At 47.2% G+C, this 20681-nt stretch overlaps 1 protein-coding gene across 6 annotated transcripts in view; it reads left to right on the plus strand.

The window, feature by feature from the left end:
- The window catches only part of MGLL (monoglyceride lipase), a 248328-nt gene that overhangs the window by 116296 nt on the left and 111351 nt on the right, over positions 1-20681 (plus strand). For 3 of the 6 annotated variants that reach the window (XM_045052040.1, XM_023250085.2, XM_023250083.2), the window contains exon 2: positions 13288-13432. In XM_045052040.1, the coding sequence (XP_044907975.1) occupies positions 13308-13432 (125 nt within the window). In that variant the 5' untranslated portion in view covers positions 13288-13307. Of the gene's footprint in view, positions 1-11809; positions 11999-12284; positions 12810-13287; positions 13433-20681 lie in introns of those variants that run through there. The other 3 variants (XM_023250084.2, XM_023250081.2, XM_023250082.2) reach the window with 3 other exon arrangements.

Genomic DNA, 20681 nt, shown 5'->3' on the forward strand with positions numbered 1-20681 from the left:
AATATAGCTCATACATTAAGCATTTACTATATGCCAAGCATTGCTCTTTTTTTAAAATGTTTATTTATTTTGAGACAGCACATGTGGGAGGGGCAGAGAGAGAGAGACAGAAAGAGGGAGAGAGAGAGAATCCCAAGCAGGCTCTGCACAGAGCCCAGCATGGGGCTCTATTCCACAAACTGTGAGATCATCAAGAGTCTGCACTTAGCTTAGCTGCTTGACTGACTGAGCCACCCAGGCACCCCTGCCGAGCACTGTCCTAAGTACTTTAATGTGTTCATTTATTTCATCCTTACAATTCTGTGAAGCAGCTTCTATTATTACGTCCATTTTACTGAGAAGGAAATGGAAGCACAGCCAGGCTAAGTAACTTGCCCAAGGTCACACAGGTTTTAAGTCCAAGACCTGAGTCAGACCCTGAGGTCTGTGCCTTTAACAGGCATGCCAAGTGGCCTGTTTGACCAAAACCAGCCAATTAAAAACAGCCCAGGAGAAAAAGTGCTATTGTTTAGAAAAACTGTGCTGGTGTGCTCCCTCCCTGCCCTGACCTGCCTAGATTATCTGGAAATATCTATACATATGTAACAGTTTCTGCAAAGCTACTCAACCCATCCCTGGACTTTCCCTGCCTAATCATAACCACTACCTCATTTGCCTTCAAAGACTAAAACTTAGCATTAGGTCAGTCGCATCTATTTCAAAAGAAGTCAGGATTTTTAAAAATTTTTTTATTTTTTTATTTTGCGAAAAACAAAGTAGGAAAATACACACATGTGACCTGCCGCTGTTACTTGCTAGCAGGGGTCCATTTTATTTGCGCTTCTAATGACCCCAAAGGAATATTTTTCAGCATGTATAACTTTTAACTGGTCCATTAACCAGATTAGTCAGTGCAGGAATTTCTCCTTTACCGCTGAGTGCAGATCTCGTTATAGTGATTGGGCCAGATTACTAATTGCTGGCTTTCCGGACTTGCCAAATGCATTTAAAGAAGGTGGTGGGTGGGTGGGAACCAGTATTTTCATCTCGGTAGGTTTGATTGTGCTTAATGGCCTTTCCCAGTAGGGCTGGTGCTGGTGCTTAAATACATAGCAAAAATAGCCATCCGTAGAATGTTTCTGAGAGCTGGAAAAGACCCCTGGAGACCATCTGGGCCAATCCTATCCTGACCCACAGAAAGCTGAGGACCAGAAGTGCAGTGGCAGACTGGTGTGGAAGGAGCTGGAACCCAGAAATGCAGGTTAGAGACGGAGCAGGAGAGTGGGAGGGGCCAGGCCCACACCCTGCTCTCCTACCAGCATTTCACCCTGAGTCCCCAATCTCAGTTGTGGCTACCACTGACATTCTGACTTTGCATTATCTTTGTCCCACGTGCTCTGTAATTCACTTAATATCTTTCTTTAAATCAACCCATGTTTTAAACTCCATTTATTTTTATTTTTGTTTTAAGTTTATGTATGTTGGGGGAGACAGAGTGTGAGTGGGGGAGGGGCAGAGAGAGAGAGAGAGAGAGAGAGAGGAAGAGAGAGAATCCCAAGCAGGCTCCACGCTGTCAGCCTAGAACCCAGCTGGAGGCTTGAACTCACGAACCGTGAGATTGTGATCTGAGCCAAAATCAAGATTTGGCTGCTTAACCGACTGAGCCACCCAGGCGCCTCAAACTCCATTTATTTTTAAAAGGTTTCGTTAGGGGCCCCTGGGTGGCTCAGTCAGTTAAGCATCTGACTTCGGCTCAGGTTATGATCTCACAGTTGCTGGGTTTGAGCCCCGCACGGGACTCTGTGCTGACAGCTCAGAGCCTGGAGCCTGCTTCCCATTCTGTGTCTCCCTCTCTCTTTGCCTCTCCCCCACTTGTGTTCTGTTTCTGTCTCAAAAATAAATAAACATAAAAGGTTTCTCTAAATAGAAGATGAACACTTGCCACACATTTAAGGTAACCCAATAGATAAAATGAATTATAACAAAGCCAAGTGGTTAAAAAGGGAGATGCACAAACGGAATGTTACAGACACAGGAAAACCTAATGAAGACTGCTTGTTTGTTACTCATCATCAGAAAGATGAGAGCAAAGAGGGACTCTCACCATGAAGCTGTTATTTAATACCCTGCATGTTGAACACCTGCATGCATTTTCCCCATTAGCCTGGGTCCACACGCCAGCCTGCAGCAAAGGACCAAATACAGGACGTGGGCGGATCAGGTCGAGTCTGGCTCTGCCACTTGGGCAGTTTCTCGAGCTGCCAAATTCTGCGTTAGAGCCCTCTCGCAGGGTCGCTGTGACGTCGGTGGCAGTGTTGGCAAGGCACCTATTCAATTACCTCCCTATTTTGGGTCCGATTAGTCAACTTCTGTGGGAACCACACTAAAAGGATGAAAAATTCCCTGTTTTGTTTTTCCTGCATGATTCTTTTTTAACTTTTTTTAATGTTTAATTTTGAGAGAGACAGAGTGAGAGTGGGGGAGGGGCAGAGAGAGGATGACACAGAATCCAAAGTAGGCTCCAGGCTCTGAGCCGTCAGCACAGAGCCCAACGTGGGGCTCGAACCCACAAACTGTGACATCATGACCTGAGCTGAAATCAAGAGTCAGATGCTTAAATGACTGAGCCACCCAGGCACCTTTCCTAACCATGGGCATCACTGGCCCTAAATCTCTAAACCTAAATAGGAAGAATTTATGTAGAAGGAGCTTAACATTTTGTGGGGAAAGTAGGGAAAGGGGCCAAGGCAGAAATGATTTTGGGGGAAATTTTTACAACCATTTCAATAAGAGCAACAGAATCAACACACATTTTCCCAGCAATATTAAGAATACTTATTGACCTCTCTGTTATAGCATTGGGTACGTGACTTTGTTGGTTCTGTCCTTTTTTTGTAGGTAATGTGTATAGTACAAAGTGTTTCTTTTTTCCTTTCTTTTTGTACTGGAAAAACCCAGTAGTCCTCCTGAGTAGGGAAAAACCCAGTTCTTCTCTCCAGGAGTGTCTCCTTTCACACAGAACACTTCCCTTCTGACACTCCTGGTCACCAGACAGGTGGGGTTTTCCCCGCATGAAACAATTCTGTGACACCAGCTGAGTCACAGAATCTAACTCCATTCTGACACTGTCTACTTAGAGGCAGTGCAAACTTGCACAAAGTCACAATGCAAAAGGCCATTTACTGGGGTCACTGAAGCAACAGACCTCCTCCCTCCCAGGAAGAAATGGTTCTCAAGCCCTGTCCTTAACACCCACTCAACAGTTTGGTCCCGCCTCTTCCAAGAAGCCCAGCACAATGGAGCCACCAGGAATGCAGTGACTCCCTTCTGATACCCCGGTGTCTTAGTTTCTCTCTCACAGGTATTTCTGGCATGTTCCACGCTCCTCAGACCTCAGAGCATTTCCAGTAAGCCACGCAATAACCTGCAGAGGCGTTTGCCTCTGGGGACAGAAACAAGGGTGCAGGAGTGGGAAGGAGACTCATAATTCACTGTTAACTCTGGTTCTCACTGGAACTTCTCATTGGAACTTTTCTTTTTTTCTTTAATGTTTCTTTATTATTGAAAGACAAAGAGAGTCAGAGCATGAGCAGGGGAGGGGCAGAGGGAGAGGGAGACACAGAATCTGAAGCAGGCTCCAGGCTTCAGCTGTCATCACAGAGCCGGACACGGGTCTCGAACTCACAAATCACGAGATTGTGACCTGAGCCGAAGTCGGACGCTTAACCGACTGAGCCACCCAGGCTTTTCAAACATGCATATGTTCCCTTAACTTATTAATGGTGACACTACGTGGCACCCTGCCCTCCTGTGCCAGACATTCATGCTAAGCAATTAACCTGTCCTATCCCAGGCAGTTGCATGAGCTAGATAGGAGTCTTTTTTTTAATATGAAATTTATTGTCAGATTGGTTTCCATACAACACCCAGTGCTCATCCCAACAGGTGCCCTCCTCGATAGGATTCTTAATGATCCTCCTTTTACAGAGGCGTAAAGAATGTAAACCATGGGTGGGTGACTTAGTCAGTTAAGCATCTGACTTTGGCTCAGGTCATGATCTTGCGGTTCTTGGGTTCAAGCCCTGCATCGGGCTGTATGCTGACGACTCAGAACCTGGAGCCTGCCTCAGATTCTGTGTCTCCCTCTCTCTCTGCCCCTCCCCTACTCATGCTCGCTCTCTCTCTCTCTCAAAAATCAATAAACATTAAAAAAATTTTTTTTAATTAAGAATTTTAATTCCAAGATAGTTAACCTACGGTATTATATTAGTTTCAAGTCAAGTGTACCATATGGTGATTCAACACTTTCATACATCACCCAGTGCTCCTCACAAGTGCCCTCCTTAATCCCCATCACCTGTTTAACCCATCTCCTGACCCCTCTTCCCTCTGGTAACCATCACTTTCTTCTCTGTAGTTAAGACTCTGTTTCTTGGTTTGCCTCTCTCTCTTTCTCCCCTTTCCTCATTTGTTTTGTTTCTTAAATTCTACATATGAGTGAAAGTGTATTTGTCTTTCTCTGACTGACTTACTTCACTTAGCATTATACTCTCTAGCTCCATCCATGCCATTGCAAATGGCAAGATTTCATTCTTTTTCATGGCTGAGTAATGTATATGTATATCATATGTATATATCACATCTTCTTTATCCATTCATCAGTTGATGGACACTAGGACTGCTGCCATATCTTGGCTATTGTAAATAATGCTGCTATAAACATAGGGGTGAGTGTATTCTTCTGAATTCGTGTTTTTGTATTCTTCGGGTAAACATCCAGTAGTGTGATTACAGGATCTATTTTTAACTTTTTTAAAAAATCATTTTTAGAGAGAGCGGAGGGGGTGGGCAGAGGAAGAGAGAGAAAGAGAGAGAATCTTAATAGGCTACACACTCAGCACAAGCCCAAGACAGGGCTCAATCCCATGACCATGGGACCAAGGGACCATGACCTGAGCCAAAATCAAGAGTCCGAAGCTCAACTAACTGAACCATTCAGGCCTCCATAGTGTTCTCCACAGTGATTGCCCTGGTTTGAATTTCCACAAATAATGCACAAAAGTTCCTTTTTCTCTACATCCTTGCCAGCACTTGCTGTTTCTTTGTGCTTTTGATTTTAGCCACTCTGACAGATATGAGGTGATATCTCATTGTCATTTTGATTTGCATTTCCCTGATGGTGAGTGATATTGAGCATCTTCTCATGTATCTGTTGGCCACCTGGATGTCCTCTTTGGAGAAATGTCTGTTCATGTCTTCTGCCCATTTTAATCAGATTATTTGCTTTGGGGCTGTTGAGTTGTGTAAGTTCCTTATATATTGGCTACTAACCCTTTATCAGTTATGTCATTTGCAGATATCTCCTCCCATCCCGTAGGTTGTCTTTTAGTTTTGTTAATTATTTCCTGCACTGTGCAGAAGCTTTTTATTGTGATGTAGCCCCAATAGTTTATTTTTACTTTTATTTCCCTTGCCTCGGGAGACCTATCTGGAAAAATGTTGGTATGGCTGATGTCAGAGAAATTACTACTTGTGCTCTCTTCAAGGATTTTTATCGTTTCAGGTCTCACATTTAGGTACTTAAATCCATTTTGACTTTACTTTTGTATATGATGTAAGAAAGTGGTACAGTTTCATTCTTTTGCATGTAGCTGCCTGGCTTTCCCAACACCATTTGTTGAAGAGACTGTCTGTTCCTCACTGCATATTCTTGCCTTCTTTTTTGAAGATTAATTGACCATAAAATTGTAGGTCTGTTTCTGAGCTATATTGAATAAAAGAGGGGAGAGTGGGCATCCCTGTCTTATTCCTGACCCTAGAGGGAAAGCTCTCAGCTTTTCATAACTGAGTGTGATGTTAGTTGTGTGGTTTGTTTCTGAGCTCTCTATCCTGTTCTATTGATATATGTGTCTACTGTTGTGACAGTACCATACTGTCTTGATTACGACAGCTTTGTAGTATAACTTGAAATCTGGAATTGTGAGGCCTCCAGCTTTCTCTTTTTCAAGATTGTTTTGGCTCTTTGGGGTCTTTTGTGATTCCATGCAAATTTTAGGATTATTTGTTCTAGTTTCATGAAAAATGCTGTTGATATTTTGATAGGGATTGCATTAAATCTGTAGATTGCTTTGAGTAGTATACACACTTTAATGATATTTGTTCTTCCAATCCATGAGCATGGGATATCTTTCCATTTCTCTGTGTCATCTTCAATTTCTTTTGTTAATGTTTTATACTTTTCAGACACAGGTCTTTCACTTTCTTAGTTAAGTTTGTTCCTAGGTATTTTATTATTTTGGGTACAATTGTAAATGAGATTGCTTTCTTAAGTTCTCTTTCTGTTGCTTCATTATTAGTGTATAGAAATGCGATGGATTTCTGGGCATTGATTTTGTATCCCATAACCTTAAATTCTAATAGTTTTTGGGCAAAGTTTTTAGGTTTTCTTTATACATAGTATCATGTCATCTGCAAATAGTGAAAGTTTTACTTCTTCCTTGCCAATTTTGATGCCTTTTATTCCTTTCTCTTGTCTCATTGCTGTGGCTAGGACTTCCAGTACTATGTTGAATAAAAGTGGTGAGAGTAGACATCCCTGTCTTCTTCCTGACCTTAGAGGGAAAGCTCTCAGTTTTTCATAATGGAGTATGATGTTAGTTGTAGGTTTTTCATGTATGTATGGCCTCTATTATGTTGAAGTATGTTCCCTCTAAACCTATTTGTCAAAGGTTTTTATCATGAATGTATGTTGTACTTTGTCAAATGCTTTTTCTGTATTGATTAAAGTCATCATATGGTTTTTAATCCTTTCTTTTATTAATGTGGTGTATCATGTTGATTGATTTGTGAATATTGAACCACCGTTACATCCCAGGAATAAATCCCAGATCGTGGTGAATGATTTTTTTTTTCATGTATTGTTGGATTCAGTTTGCTAATATTCTGTTGAGGAGTTTTACATCTATGTTCATCAGAGTTACTGGCCTATAGTTCTCTTTTTTGTAATGTCTTTATCTAGTTTTAGTTGCACGGTAATGCTGGCCTCATAGAATGAATTTGGAGGGTTAGCTTTTCTTTAGGTGGGCTCAGCAGTAGGGCTGGCAGACGGGCAGATGCATGTGTCACCCAAAGAGGACAGGTTCCATCCAACCACGCTGCTGACCACTGCCAGGCACAGATGTGGCCCCGTGTTGACAGGCTTTTTGCCTTTCAGAGGAAACCCAGGGACCAGCACTATCATGTGAAATGTCCTGGTTTTCAAAAGCTGGCCACTAATTCAAATATTTTGAAAGCTCAGCATTGGCCAAGCTCAAACTCCCGCAGACTAAATGCAGTGCGTGGGATGCCAAGTCATACCTTTACCTGCTTATTCTATGGAGGTGAGTGTACTGTATTCCACAGATGCAGGGATCGTTTCTGGGCCAACTCCCACATCTCTGGCCTGACCTTTGTCTTCACTTCTAGACCTACAAATCCAGCCTCCCCTACAGGCACCTCGTGCTCAACACATCCAACACTCTGGCCCCTTGTGCCCGCATCTCTCTGCTCTTCAAGAGAAGCTGGGAATCTGGATTTGCGTGTGACATTACCAATTTTAAAAATTCACATTAAAATTTTTTTTCAGATGAAAAAGTACTTTTTCTTGGGCCACACGCTGCCACTCTTGATTTAGCGCAAGCTGGCTGCCCACCAGGCCCTGTGCTGAGTGCGGCACAGACACGATCTGAACTGACTGTGGCCAAGGCCCGGAGTGGGTATTCGTATCACCCTGTTTCAGGTGGGAAGGCAGTCTCAGAGAGGCAAAGTCAGTCACCAAAAGTCACATAGCTAGTCCATGGAGCATATTTCAGAGTTTATGTATTTTTGCTCAAGTTCATTTTCCTTTAAGTTTGTACAAAGTCTTACATCTTTCGTTATTCACTCTAATTACCATCTCCACTCCCAAGCTCCACTTCTCTCCATCCAGGAGTGATTTGTAGTTGAAATATACCACCACCCACATTCCTAGGATTGCAAAAAAGCAGTAGAAGTTAATTCACACATACCAACATTTCTAATAAGAGACACTCCTGGCTTTCTTAACGTCTCCTAGTTTGCTCTTACTGCCTTCCTCCCCACAGATATTTCCAGCATGTTCCACTCAGCTCAAACCTCAGAGCATCTCTGGAAGGCCACACAAGACACTAGTGGGAGCAGAAAGATGCTGCTTTTACTTGAATTGCTGGCCTGCTTTTTCATCCCAGGCAATAGGGGCATATCCTGCCAACTGGCACTTTTCTGGGAGGCGACTGTCTCTAGAGCGGTCCAGTCTAGAAAGACTGGGTTCTGAGGTCTTTCTGGGCGCGTGGGTTGGTAGGAATTGCTGAAATATATAGCCAGATACAGGACATCTGCATCTGCAATGGCACAGGAGGTGTGTTTTTTCCTATTCCTCCAGGTAAATCCCACTAAAAACCCTGGACATCATATGTAAACCGAACTGAAAGAGGCTCTGAAAGGGGAGAAAATAGGCAGACCAACTAGAGACCTCAGGAGCCAAGGAATGACATGGTGGCAAGTTCCCAAGTTTTGGATTTGTCTCAGATATTCCAGTCTTGCAGCTAGAGAAGCCAGCAACCCAAAAATGCCAAAGGCACAGACCAAATGATACTTAACCAAAGCCTGCCCTTTCCAGCCCAAGGACCAGGAGAGAGAAAACTAAGCCATAAAAGTTTCAGACGTTGGCCTTTCTACACTAGCCAGACAACACAGAAGAAAAAAGTGGCCCACACCCACACCCACACCCACCAAGACTGAGTGGGCAACCTGTGTGTTTAGCTCCACCTGGGACTAATGAGGCCACATGGCCACCTGCCTGTCCCCTGGCCCACAGCAGTGTCAGAGAGGATCAGCTAAGACAGAAGCTTTAAATAAGATCCAGAGTCTCACAACGCAATACAAGATCATCTGGTTTCTGTAGAAAATCACATATCTCACCAAGAACCAGAGAGATCTGAAATTGAACGAAAAAAGACAATCAATAGATGCCAACTGAAAGAACAGAGATTTTAAAGCAGCCATGATAAAAGTGCTTCAAGGAGCAAGTACAAACATGGCTGAAACTAATGAAAACTAGAGATTCTCAGCCTAGGAAGAGAAGATCTAATCTTCATTAGAATTTCCAAATGGAAATTGTAGAACTGAAAAGTTTAATACTGGGGTCAAAAAGCTCAGAGGATGGGTTCAGAGGCAGAATGGAGAAGAAGAAAGAAGCAGTGAACTGGAAGACAGGGCACTGGAAATTACCCAGTCTGGACAACAGAGGGAACATAGACTGGAAAACAACTGAAGAGAGCCTCAGAGACCTATAGGACTATAACGAAAGATCTAATACTATATCATCTGAGTCCCAAAGGGAGAGGAGAAAAGATGGTGAGGAGGAAAAGGCTAAAATAAAAATACATATATTGACAACACTAGATGCTGACAAGGTCGCTGAGAACCTAGACCTCTCACATCAGGAATGTGAAATGGTATCGCCACTCTAGAACACTTTTGGGCAGGTTCTTAAACAACGTGTAATTTCCTTATATCCCAGCAATTGCCCTTCTGGGAATTTATCCCAGAGAAATGAAGACCCGTGTTCACACAAAGTTCTACAGGAGTGCCAAAAGCATTTTTATTTGTGATAGCCCCAAGCTGGTAATGACCCAGAAGTCCCTCAACAAACTGTGTGGTACGTCCACACCACAGAATGCTACACACACTGCCTGGAGATGCTGAATGAAAAGGTGAATCCTCAAAGGTCATATACTGTGTGACTTTATAGAACATTCTTGAAATGAGAAAATTTTATAAATGGAGAACTAATTAGTGCTTGGCAGGGGTTATGAAGGGAATGGGGGTGGGAAGGAAGTAGATGTGGCTACAGAAGGGCAACACAAGGGATCTTTGTGGTGATGGAATGTTCTGCATCTAGACTGTATCAATGTCAATATCCTGGTTGTGATATCATCCTACAATTTCGTAAGATTGGGGGAAACTGGGTAAAGGGTACACAGCATTTCTCTGGATTATTTGTTAACAACTGCATGCAAATCTACCTGTATCTCAAAATAAAAAGTTTAATTAAAAAAAAAAAACCCAGATACAGAACAGCACAGTCTCAATGTCTTCACTCATGGTTTCCCAACCTGCTGACCACACACCATGCTCTCATCTATGTCGGTAACCAAGGACGCAGAGCTTCCAATTCTCTACCACCATTTCTACAGAGGCTCTGCTGACAACTTCAGCAAAATCTGTCCTCAAGCCTTTCACACTATTTAAAATGTTGGAATATTGGAGCTGGAAAACACTGAAACCACAGCTGTGTACAAGGTGCGCTTTGGGCCCCCCTCCCCATAGCATCCATTAGATCCCCAGCTGCCGCCCCGCCCCCACCTTGAACAAATTACCATCCAAGTAAATACAGTGTATTTAGCATTGGCCAGCTTGAAAGCCAGCCCCCAGCTCCCTGCCCCAAGATTGCTGCCTCATGGATATTGTAAAGCTGCATTTAGCTACCCTTCTCTGTCCCAGGCCTGGTTGGTGAACTGCTTGAGGCCAGAGGGCTGGCTGAGCTTGGCAGCACTTACAGCCCATAGCTTCTCAAAGGCTATTGTTTTATTTCTTAAGTTAGATCACAGGCTCTAAGCAGCCTGGGCCTCCTGCACACAGACAATGTGACATTGAGACACCAGCTTCTGGAGTACAGCAGTTCTTTTCCACATTGCAATGGGATAAAGTTATTTATGAAAGAAGAAAAGGTGAAAAGGCCAGCTGAAGTCAGTGTGAGCTGGGGACCTTGGTCACACTCCTTGGGGACACAGGTATGGTTGCACCCAGGCTACAGGTGAGGAGATTAAGGCTCACAGGACAAATGGAGGAGCTGCTGCAGGTGGTCTGGACCCTAAATCCAACACTGGTTCCTGCACCCCCACAATCTACATTGCTAGTTGTACTGGATAGTGTTCAGACCTTCCCCTGGCCTGTGTAGATCCACCCGAGATTTCATTTGGGGGCCGGTCTCCTAGAACGTAGGGACGGTTGCTGGGTATAGGGGTAGAGGGATAAGGCCTACACTAGTCTGCCTTTACCCTACCTCCTGGGGGTTTGTGCACCCCCAACCCACTTTCTATGTGGGTGTCTGATCATGTGCATCTCTGTGCGGGTGTGAATGTGTCTGTATATGAGTGTCTGCCCATATGTGCATGTCATGTGTGTATACCTGATGTCTACGTGTGTCTCTGCGTGTGTGTGTCTGTTTCTTTCCGTGTGTGTCTATGTGAGTTTGTGTCTCTGTGGATGTCATGTGTCTGCCTTTGTGTACCGAGTATCTGTATGTGTGTGGTATATTTTTTGTGTGTCTGTACGTGTCCATGCATGTGTATCTGTGGGGAAGTCTATGTGCATGCCTGCATGTGTGGCGTGTGTCCTTGTGCACATGTAGTGTCTACATGTATCCGCATGTGTCCCTGTGTCTGCACGTGCACTATCTGTGTGTGGGTCTGTGCACGCATGCGGTCCGTGTGCATTTGCAGATTGTGTGGTGTCCATGTGTGTCTCTATGCGGGTCTGTGTGCGCGAGGTGTGTTGCGCGTGGGTGTGGCGAGCCCTCCCGCGCTGACACTCGGGAGAGCCCGGCTGGGTTCCAGGCCTCGTGACGGCCCCCGGGCGGCCACCCCGGGGCGCGGCCTCCCCCGAGGCTGGGAGGGGAGGAGCGCGTGGCCGGGTCCGCGGGCTGCGCCCCCGCTCCTCCCCGCGGGCCGGGCACACGTGGGCCCAGGGCGCCGCCTCCCCGCACCGCCCGCCGGTCCCGCGCGTCCCCACCCACCTCGGGCCGCCCCCGCCGCCGAGCGGGCCCGGGGATAAAGTGGCAGCGCAGACGCCGCGCCCTGTCGCCGCGGAGCCGGCGGCGCGCAGCTCGGCCCGGCTCTGGCCCGCCGCAGACGAGGACCCGCGGCGCTCGGGGAACGCGACAGCGGCGCTCGTGGCCCCGGTAACTGCCTCCCGGCCCCCGCCCCAGCCTGCGAGTGCAGTCCCCACCGGTGGGGAGCAGCCTCGGGGGTCCCCGGCATGCTCGGCGTGGGCTCCCGCGCCCCTGGTGCGCGCGCGTCTGTGCACGAGTGTGTGCGCGCGTGTCTGTGTGTGCGCGTGTGTGCGCGCGCCCTCCCCTGCTCCCTCGCACCAGCCCCCAAACCAACTTGTCCCCGTCAACTCCATTTTCCCGGTCCCCTCCGGCCCCGTGCACACGCCCGGCGAAGTCTCCTGGTTTTTCCCATGGCTTTTCCAGTGACAGCTGCGGGGCTCCGTTCCCTGCGCTGTCGGAGACAGGCAGGAAGCAAAGTTTGTCGGGAGCCTCGGGGGTGACTTTGCCTCGGGGACCCGCATTTGTGCGTGTGCGAGGTGCCTCGGTGTGCGCGGAGCTGGTTTCCCAGTTTCCGGGGCAGGGGGTGCCGGGCTCGCGAGCCCCTCTCCTCTCTGAACCCCTCCAGGGATTTGTGTACGAAAAGTGATGACCTGAACTAGTAGTGGGGCGTCGCGCGCGCCTGTTCCCCGCCCTTGGGGACGGAGGGGGAGCCCCGGAGAGCTTCCAGTGCGAGCTGGAAGCAGCCTCCCGGGCTCAGCACCCCGAAAGCCCTCAAGACTGGCTCTGGGGTTAGGGCGCGGGTTGGGGGACAGGGGCTGGGGAACTGCTTGAATGCCGCCCTGTGACCGCCGAGATGAGGGAACAGCCCTTATTTGCCTGGCTCTGATTCTCCATGCTGTCGTGGTTGTGGAATGCAAAAGCCAGGACATGATGGAAACAGGTTTGTCATGGAATCTTTGGAATTTCAGACACAGGAGGCATTAATTGGAGTATCATCCACCTCATTATTGTGCCCCTTTGAAACTTCCTTGGGGATTTTAAGATAGATGGGTCTTCTTGCAGCTGCGTCTTTATACCCACAGAGCTGAGTATAATTTCCACTTGATTACAGCTAAAATAGTCTTTAAGATGAAGTTTCCTGAAATGATTTAAAATAAACACAGATGGGAAGGGGGGAAAAAAGCTGTAATGAGGCACTTAAAAAATAAAGTGAGCATTTTTCTTAAGAACAAATGGGATTTTTCAGTCTTGGAGAGACTGCAAGAAATATGTTTTTGTTTTTTTTTTAAGTCTTTGAAATGGAGGGGGTCCTTTTAAACTGCTTAAAATGCTTCTGACACCGAATGAGGCTTTGCTCCCCATCTCTGTGTGTTTTTGCCGTATTTCTGACTTCCGAATATGTCTTCTTTTCTTTCAAGGACTTGGAGATCCTTTCAGAATGCCGGAGGAAAGTTCTCCCAGGCAGACCCCACAGAGCGTTCCATACCAGGACCTGCCTCACCTGGTCAATGCCGATGGACAGTACCTCTTCTGCAGGTACTGGAAACCTACGGGCACACCCAAGTAAGTCCCCCCCTCCCCCCCCCCCCCCGAATGCTGCTCCAGACGCACTTGGCTCCATTCACGCTGGCCTCTGCCCTTCTTCCTGTAGCATACCCTTCGGGACTGCTTTCTTCATGACCTACTTCACATACGTTTTAACGTCAGGCACAGCAGTGCCCACAAAGATGAGATTTAGACTTTATCATTTTTTTTTTTAAATTAAGAAGCAGGAGTTCTATTTTCATTATAACAACCAGGATACGGATTCTACCGTATGGCAGTTTTCAAAAATTCCACATGACTTTATTTTTTGTACTGGACTTGATTTCCTGTTGCAAGGGCATTCCTTTGAAATCAACGCCGACAACTCCAGAAAGCCACCTAAGCAGATAAGAACATCAAAACTGTATATATAGTAACCTTTGTTCTGTCTTCCTGTTTGATTATGAGCTTCAGAGGTGTCCTACGTGTATAACTAGGGAGAAAGGGGTCTGGGTATTTCCTTCTGATTTCTTGCCAGCTCAATTACTTTGTACATTTTCCATCAAGGATTTGTCTTGCTGTTAGAAAAGGCGTTGGGACGATACACCATAAGACAGCTGGTCGCCTGCTGCTCCCCTTCTCTTGTACGAAACAGGGAAAGCCCTGCTTGTTTATGTTATTCGGGGAAAGGAATTATTGGTGGTAACCATTTGGCCTAGTGACGAGTGAGCGTCTCCTGTTCCATGGATGTTTTACCTGTCTCCCAGGCCTCTTGTCTCCCAGGGTGCATGGTGTGATGTAGATTATAGCTCTCTTTGTGTCTCAGTAATCACCCAACCCTAGCACAGCTATAGCATTTCTCCTGTTTTTCAACAAGGTGTATATAATCCAGGTAGCTGCACTTTAAAAACACAGAGATGTGGACTTTTAAAGACGCGGTTTAAAATCATAGCTTCAGGGCAGCTGTACAAACTGCCTATCGTAATGGGCTGTTAATAGTTCCTACCAGTTCTGGCAATATCTTTCTTAAAGATATCCTCCAGAAGAGAGCGTGTGTCTCTGCATATGTGTCAGATGGAGACAGAGGAGAAGAGAGGGAAGGAGGGAGGGAGGAAGGGGGTGAGGAGAGAGAGAGGAGAGAGAGAAAGGGAGAGAGAGTTGTCAAGCATCGTCATTAATTCTCCATTCTGACTTACTCTCCACTCTGACTTATTTGGCTGTACAGTTGCGTGTTCTTGGTTTAACTTCTGAGAACTGGGTGGTATATGGGGCATTATTTGATCGATATACAAAAAGAGGACAAAGAATTGAAAGTAGGCATTTTTATTGTCCAAGTCCTAGACTTTGGGGGCTTTCCTCGGTTGAGTGGGGAGGCTGTCCTAGTTGGAGGTCAACGAAATAAAGAGGACCTTTGGTCTCCAAAGGGGGCAGCGCAGGGCGGTGGGTGAGTGGGTTGGGAATGGCCAACCGGCTGCCCTTCCTTGGCTGTGAGTGGTTTTCACAGTCTCCACGCTGACGTCGCCTTGTGGGGAGGTCTCTCGGTTCCATTGCTTTTGCTCCACTTAGATGTGGCAAGCCCCCAGTAGCTTAAACTGAGCTGTCTCTGGGAAATCAGTGTCTGCACTGTGGTGGCCACCGATGGCAATAAGAAGGCGGGGTGGGTGGTTGAGGCAGTTGGGCCCTGGGATTTGGAAGGGAACTGTGATGGGAAGGCCACCGGCCTACCTACTCTACCCCTCTACCTCCTGGAGATGATTCAGGTCAATAAACACCCTTTTGGAGTTGGGGCCGACGTCAGAGGTAATGTTTAGGCGATTTCACAACCAGCCCTGACCCATCAGAAAGTCCTGGAGGCCTCCTGCAACAGAAGTTAACCCTGTGTCTGCATCTCTGTATATCAAATAGGGTGAGGGGTTCCTGGAGGAGAGATCATGGCAGCCAGAGTGGTGGGGAGCAGGGGGGTAGCCTCAGGGCAGAGGTTTATGCCAACTGGAATGGAAGCGTGTCCATGTCTGAATAACTGAGACCAGCTGCTTGGGCAGATACCAGCCACTGTGTGGGTATCTTGCATGCCTTCTTGCATGCTCTGGAACGTCTCTGCTGTTGAGTTTCAACACCATTGCCTGTTGCTTTTAGGAAGGGAGAGGGGACCTCAGGTCACCCCTGACTCCAGTCCGTCCCTTCCAGGGAGTGTCCTAAAGTCCCATTCCCAGTTCAGCTCCAGGCCTTCTCTACTCCACCGTCTGTGGGGAAAACCCAGACAACTGTCACCCTTCCCTCTGTTTTTCCACTCTGCTCCATTTAAAAAATAATCTCCCTCCCAGAGGACCTGGAGACCTCAGAAGCGACCCTGGGTGGCGTCTTTCAGAGCGGGGTCTATGTGCACCTCTATTAGCCGCACTGCTTTGGGTTGGTTTTTTGGTCAACAAGTTGCCTCCAGCTCCTTAGGCCTGCCTCAGAGCGCCTGAAACTTTCTGGTCCCGAGACCAGCTCTGCAGGTGGCTCAGAGTGACACTGGGTCACAGGTGTCAGCCATAGCTGAGAAACAGGCCAAACCTGCTTATGGAATCAACTTATGTCCTTATACATGCCAGCCTCTCACGCTGGACCCTGAGAGAGAAGAAGGCATTTCTTGGGACTGTTATTATGATGTGTGTGTCCAAACACAACACTGTTTTTAGTACAGCAGACCAAAGACTCCATCTTTAACTGTTTTGCACCCAAGATTTTTAAGCCTACATTTGGCAGTGTCAAGGCAAATTCGTGTTCAGCTAGTGGTGTTTACAGTGTAACAAATGTTAGACTTAAGGTGTAGCAGAATTATCTTATGTTCATTGAGTATCTCCTATTAATTGAGTATCAAATATGTTCTGGGGTCTGGATTAGGCTCCCTACCTACATGATCTCATCTTAACTTGACATCAGCCCGTGAGGCCAATGTTATCATTACCATTTCCTATTTTACACATGGGGGCACAGGCCCAGGATGACCCAGGTAGGGCAGCTGGATTCAGTTCAGATTCCTCTGGCTCCCAGATTCCTCTGGCTCCGCATTAATGCCTTAATGTGGAAGGCAGACTTTCATCTCTGTAAGTAGCGTCTTCCTGATAAATTCTGACATTTTCCATCAGGGTTGAAGACCACTTCACCCTACGGTAAAGAGTAATAGAATAATGAATTCTCCCTGATTGTTGGCTCACAATTGCTGAAAGTGGGAAATCAGTGAAAGATATGTCTCCATTCTGAAACTAGAAATCTTGTGATGCCCTGGGGGAGTGGCTGCCTGATCCAGATTCAGTATCTTGGACTTTTAAAGTACTGGTCCTTCAGCAAATTTCCAGCAATCATGTTGACAGAAAGACGGAGACTATAGCACCTTTGAATTCAGTCCACCAGGTGGTCCTCCTTAGTCCAATAAAAGATGACTTTAAATTCGCTTCTGAATGTTAGTTAGACATGCTCGGAACAGTGAAGGTGTTCCTGTCCCACGTGGCGAATGGCCGGCCGGCTGGGGAGAGCTGGGTGGTCAGAAACCGTAGTCAGTCTGAGGACGTGAAGCCTTCCTTTGATTCTGTATGACAAGGAAGGCCGGGGAGCCCCCCTACAATTGTGTGGTTGTGCAGCCGGGGTCCCCACCAGACAGTTCATTCTAAACATGGGCCAGAGCATGTTGGTCTGGTGATCAGCAGGGCCACCATGAAGCGTGTGTGTGTGTGTGTGTGTGTGTGTGTGTGTGTGTGTGTGTGTAATATACCCCTCGGTGCCCTTCTTCTTTCTCTAAAGCTGCTACTTCCCTCCTGTGCACTTGGTCTCTGGGCCACCCCTCACCCTCAAAGGGCTGACAGGCTCTCCTTTCTGTAGCTGCTGTTGGGATAACAGCTGGGAGATTGAGGGAGCTGTTTCAAAGTGCGGCTGTCCCCGGTCCCTCTGCTTGCAGAGTCCTGATGCCAACACCCTGCCTGGAGAACCGCTGCAATTCACAAATGACTCATTTTTGAAAGTTTCATTTAGCATTTTGTTCCAAATTTCCCTACATTTTCGGAGACGTTCCGGAACATAAGCCCTGGAGTTTCTTCCACAGACCTTGCTGGCTCTGTGTTTTCTCCCTTTCTTGCCTCTGACTTCAGGTTCAGTAACCTGGCTTTTCCCTCCAGTAACCAGGCGGCCACACCCTCACATGGATGCCACTCCTCTCCCCTCCTGGTTCCAGCAGTCTGAGCTTCCTCCAAGGCAGTCTGCAGTTGGTGTGGTTTTTAGGACTTTCCTCTGGGTGACATGGGGGTCAGGGCTGGGAGTGGGAACCTCCCCAAGTTCTCAGTCTTGGCCATTGTCAGTGGATCTAGAAGCGATAAGCCAAAGTCCTAGCTCTGGCTGCTCCTTTCCTTATTCCTTATTCCCCAAAGTGGGGCTCAGCTGATACCCCCTACCTCTGCCCTGGGTCACACTGATCCCTGTGTCCTCGAAGCCTTGAAACCCTGTAGCTGCATTTTTGGGCAATGCCACCTTAGGACACTTCCTCCCAACTATGCAAATTTACCTGGAAAAGAGGTGATTCCCCGGAGCTGGGAATGTCCTCATGATATCTTCCTCATGTCAGCCACCAGCCCTTTGGGTGTGGTACCAGTGGTTCCAGAAGCTAAGGGCTCCTCCCAGCCAACTGGATCCAGCCCATGGAGACGCAGCGTCTCCGTTGTCTGGCTGGACATAATTTTGACCCCCTACTGCCTTCTGGAATTTTCTTCTCATAGGTCAGACTGGCTTTTCCTATGTTCCCCTCACCCTTTGGTTTCTTTAATCAGGTTGGAAGTCACTTATTTGGTGCCTTCCTCCACGCCCCCTAGCCTATGGCATTGGTTCAGTGCTCTGAGCAACATTCCACGAGTTCTGCTTACATCTTTGGGTGTTTCTGTACGTTCCCTGCTGACTCCTGCAGCCTTCATGACCTCTCGGAACTCCTGCCCCCTGGGTGACGAGGTGTCGCTGCATCACTTGCCTGTGGTTGCTACATCCTCAGAGTGAACCAAATCACATCCCTTCTTTGTCCCTAAGAGGAGCCATTTTGAACTCCATTCTGTCGGTCTTTGTGGGTGTGAGAGCAGGCAGGCATCCCCCCGCCCAGCCCCTTGAACATTCCCCCTGGCTGTAAGGCTCTGGGCTAGCTCTTGGGCTCTTCCGAGCCTCTGTAGCAAGACAGGCTCTGAGGGTTTATCTCCCTGCTCTTTTTGTTCAGCCACAGTCTCGCTCCCATTCAACCGACCAGTGACGTCAACGGTTTTTGACATCCACATGTTCCAGGCATTGTGTTGGGCACCAGCGTGGGGAGAGACTGCTTTGTTTGATGAAGGGGTGGGGGTAGATGAACATGTGGATAATTATGATGTGATGTGGCAGGCCCATAGAGATAGGACCCCTGCTAAGCCATACAGAGCCTTTGTGCAAATTAAGAAGGAAGTCCATCCAAGAAGACATAGCCCCTCAGGTGTGTGGCTTGGGAGGCAGAACATGGGCTGGGTTTCAGCTCCTACTTCCCTTTTTACCCATGCCCTCGAACAGCACTCCACATGCAGGAAGGGCATGCCAGGGGAGGGGGCTGGGGCAGGAATGCATGGGCTGCATGAGAAGACCAGCAGTGGTATTACTGGGGCAGAAGGCACCAGGTGGACAGTGGCAGGAACCTAAATGAAGCTAGAGAGGTAGAATGAGGCCATTCCCTGGGGGGTGAGATGGATGGGGGTGGGGTGCTGCAGGTTGAGCTACAGGCTCAAACTTGAACCTTCGGGGGTGGGGGGAGCCCAGTGGTCTTAAGCCAGCAAGTGCTGTAGGCAGACTTGTAACATGGACAAATGGTGGTTGGAGGTGTTTGCCACAATCCAGGGGACAGGTGAGGAGGGCTGAGATCCTTCAGAGTAGTGACAGCATGTGATAGCAGTGGAAGGACTAAAGTTGCCTGCTCCTGGTGATGATGGCAGGAGAGGTGGGGGAAGGATGGCTCCCAGGTGTCTCCCCAAGGGACAGGCACATAGGGAATATGGGGGTTCTCCTTCCCAGCAAACACCTTTATTACCTCTGCTCTCAAGATACCTGCTCTACTCTCTGACAGTGAGGACAGGTGGGGCCACCTACCCTGTGGGACACCTCATTGGAGCACCCCTGGAATAAATCAGTGGGACAAATGAAGGCGAGAGAGCATGGACAAGCCAACCAAATTACCAGTAAAATATTAATGACAGGGACAAGTTCATTTTCATGAAGGTGAGAGAGGAATCATATCTTACACTGGCGCTTTGCAATGAGGACTCGAAAATGAAGCACCTTTAATTTAATGTGTTGTTTTATGAAATTTACACCTAAGCTCCTGGAGAGCGGATATTACTCTGCATTTAGAGCAACAACACTATTTTTGATCAGATCGATCAACTTTACAGTAGCAGTTCAATTTTTTTTTTTGCCTATTTAAAAAATTTCTAAAAGTTTTTTTTCTCTTGTATGAAACTGTTGTTTCTCCTTCTGATGCCTCTGCCTTTGTTATAGCATAGGAAACTGCCTTATTTTTACATAGGGCATCTCTTCTGGGCGCTTTTTTTTTTTTAAAGACTCTTTGGATAGCAAAGATCTTTTGATGACCAGGGGAAAGGCCGGCTGCTATTCTTGCAGTTGATTTTTCCAACAGCTTCGTCAAGGGATAATTTCTTCCAGTTGCTATAAGAATGTTCTGCAGATACAAATCTGGCTTTGTTTTGCAGTGGAGTCTAAGAAAAAAATAGCCAAATAAACTGCTTCCTGAATAGCCCCCATTGTCCACCATCGTCTATTTATTGGCACCTTCTAGGTTTAGATGTTAATCCCAGATGCACTTTGTTTTTGAGTGCAAACCCGACCATCAGTGATTGTGTAAATGGAGGAAATGGTCTTCTGTGGTGCAAATTTTTACAGCTGAGATTACAGGACAACCCTTGTCCCATATTTGAGGGTCATCCGAGGTTCTTGTTGGTAGGACGTTCCTTTCATTTCACACAGCCTTGTTCATAGCGGGTGGGGGTAGGGATGCTGATGGTGGTCACTGACGAACTGGGAGTGACATTGTTCTCTCTGTGTCAGAGACACACACAGCAGGGGGCTGTGTGTAGCTAGGAGGTCACAACAAGAGCTGTGAGCTGTGTCACTCCACTTGGAACTGCCCCCCCATCCCTTTCACGTTCATCACCAGCTCCCAACATGTCTCTCCTGCACCTGCTGACCATTCATTTCCTCTCTTGGCTGTCCAGCAAATCCTCCTGTGTGCGGTGGT

This window comes from Felis catus, chromosome A2 (genome assembly GCF_018350175.1).
Source record: "Felis catus isolate Fca126 chromosome A2, F.catus_Fca126_mat1.0, whole genome shotgun sequence".
In the NCBI taxonomy this organism is placed as follows: domain Eukaryota; kingdom Metazoa; phylum Chordata; class Mammalia; order Carnivora; family Felidae; genus Felis; species Felis catus.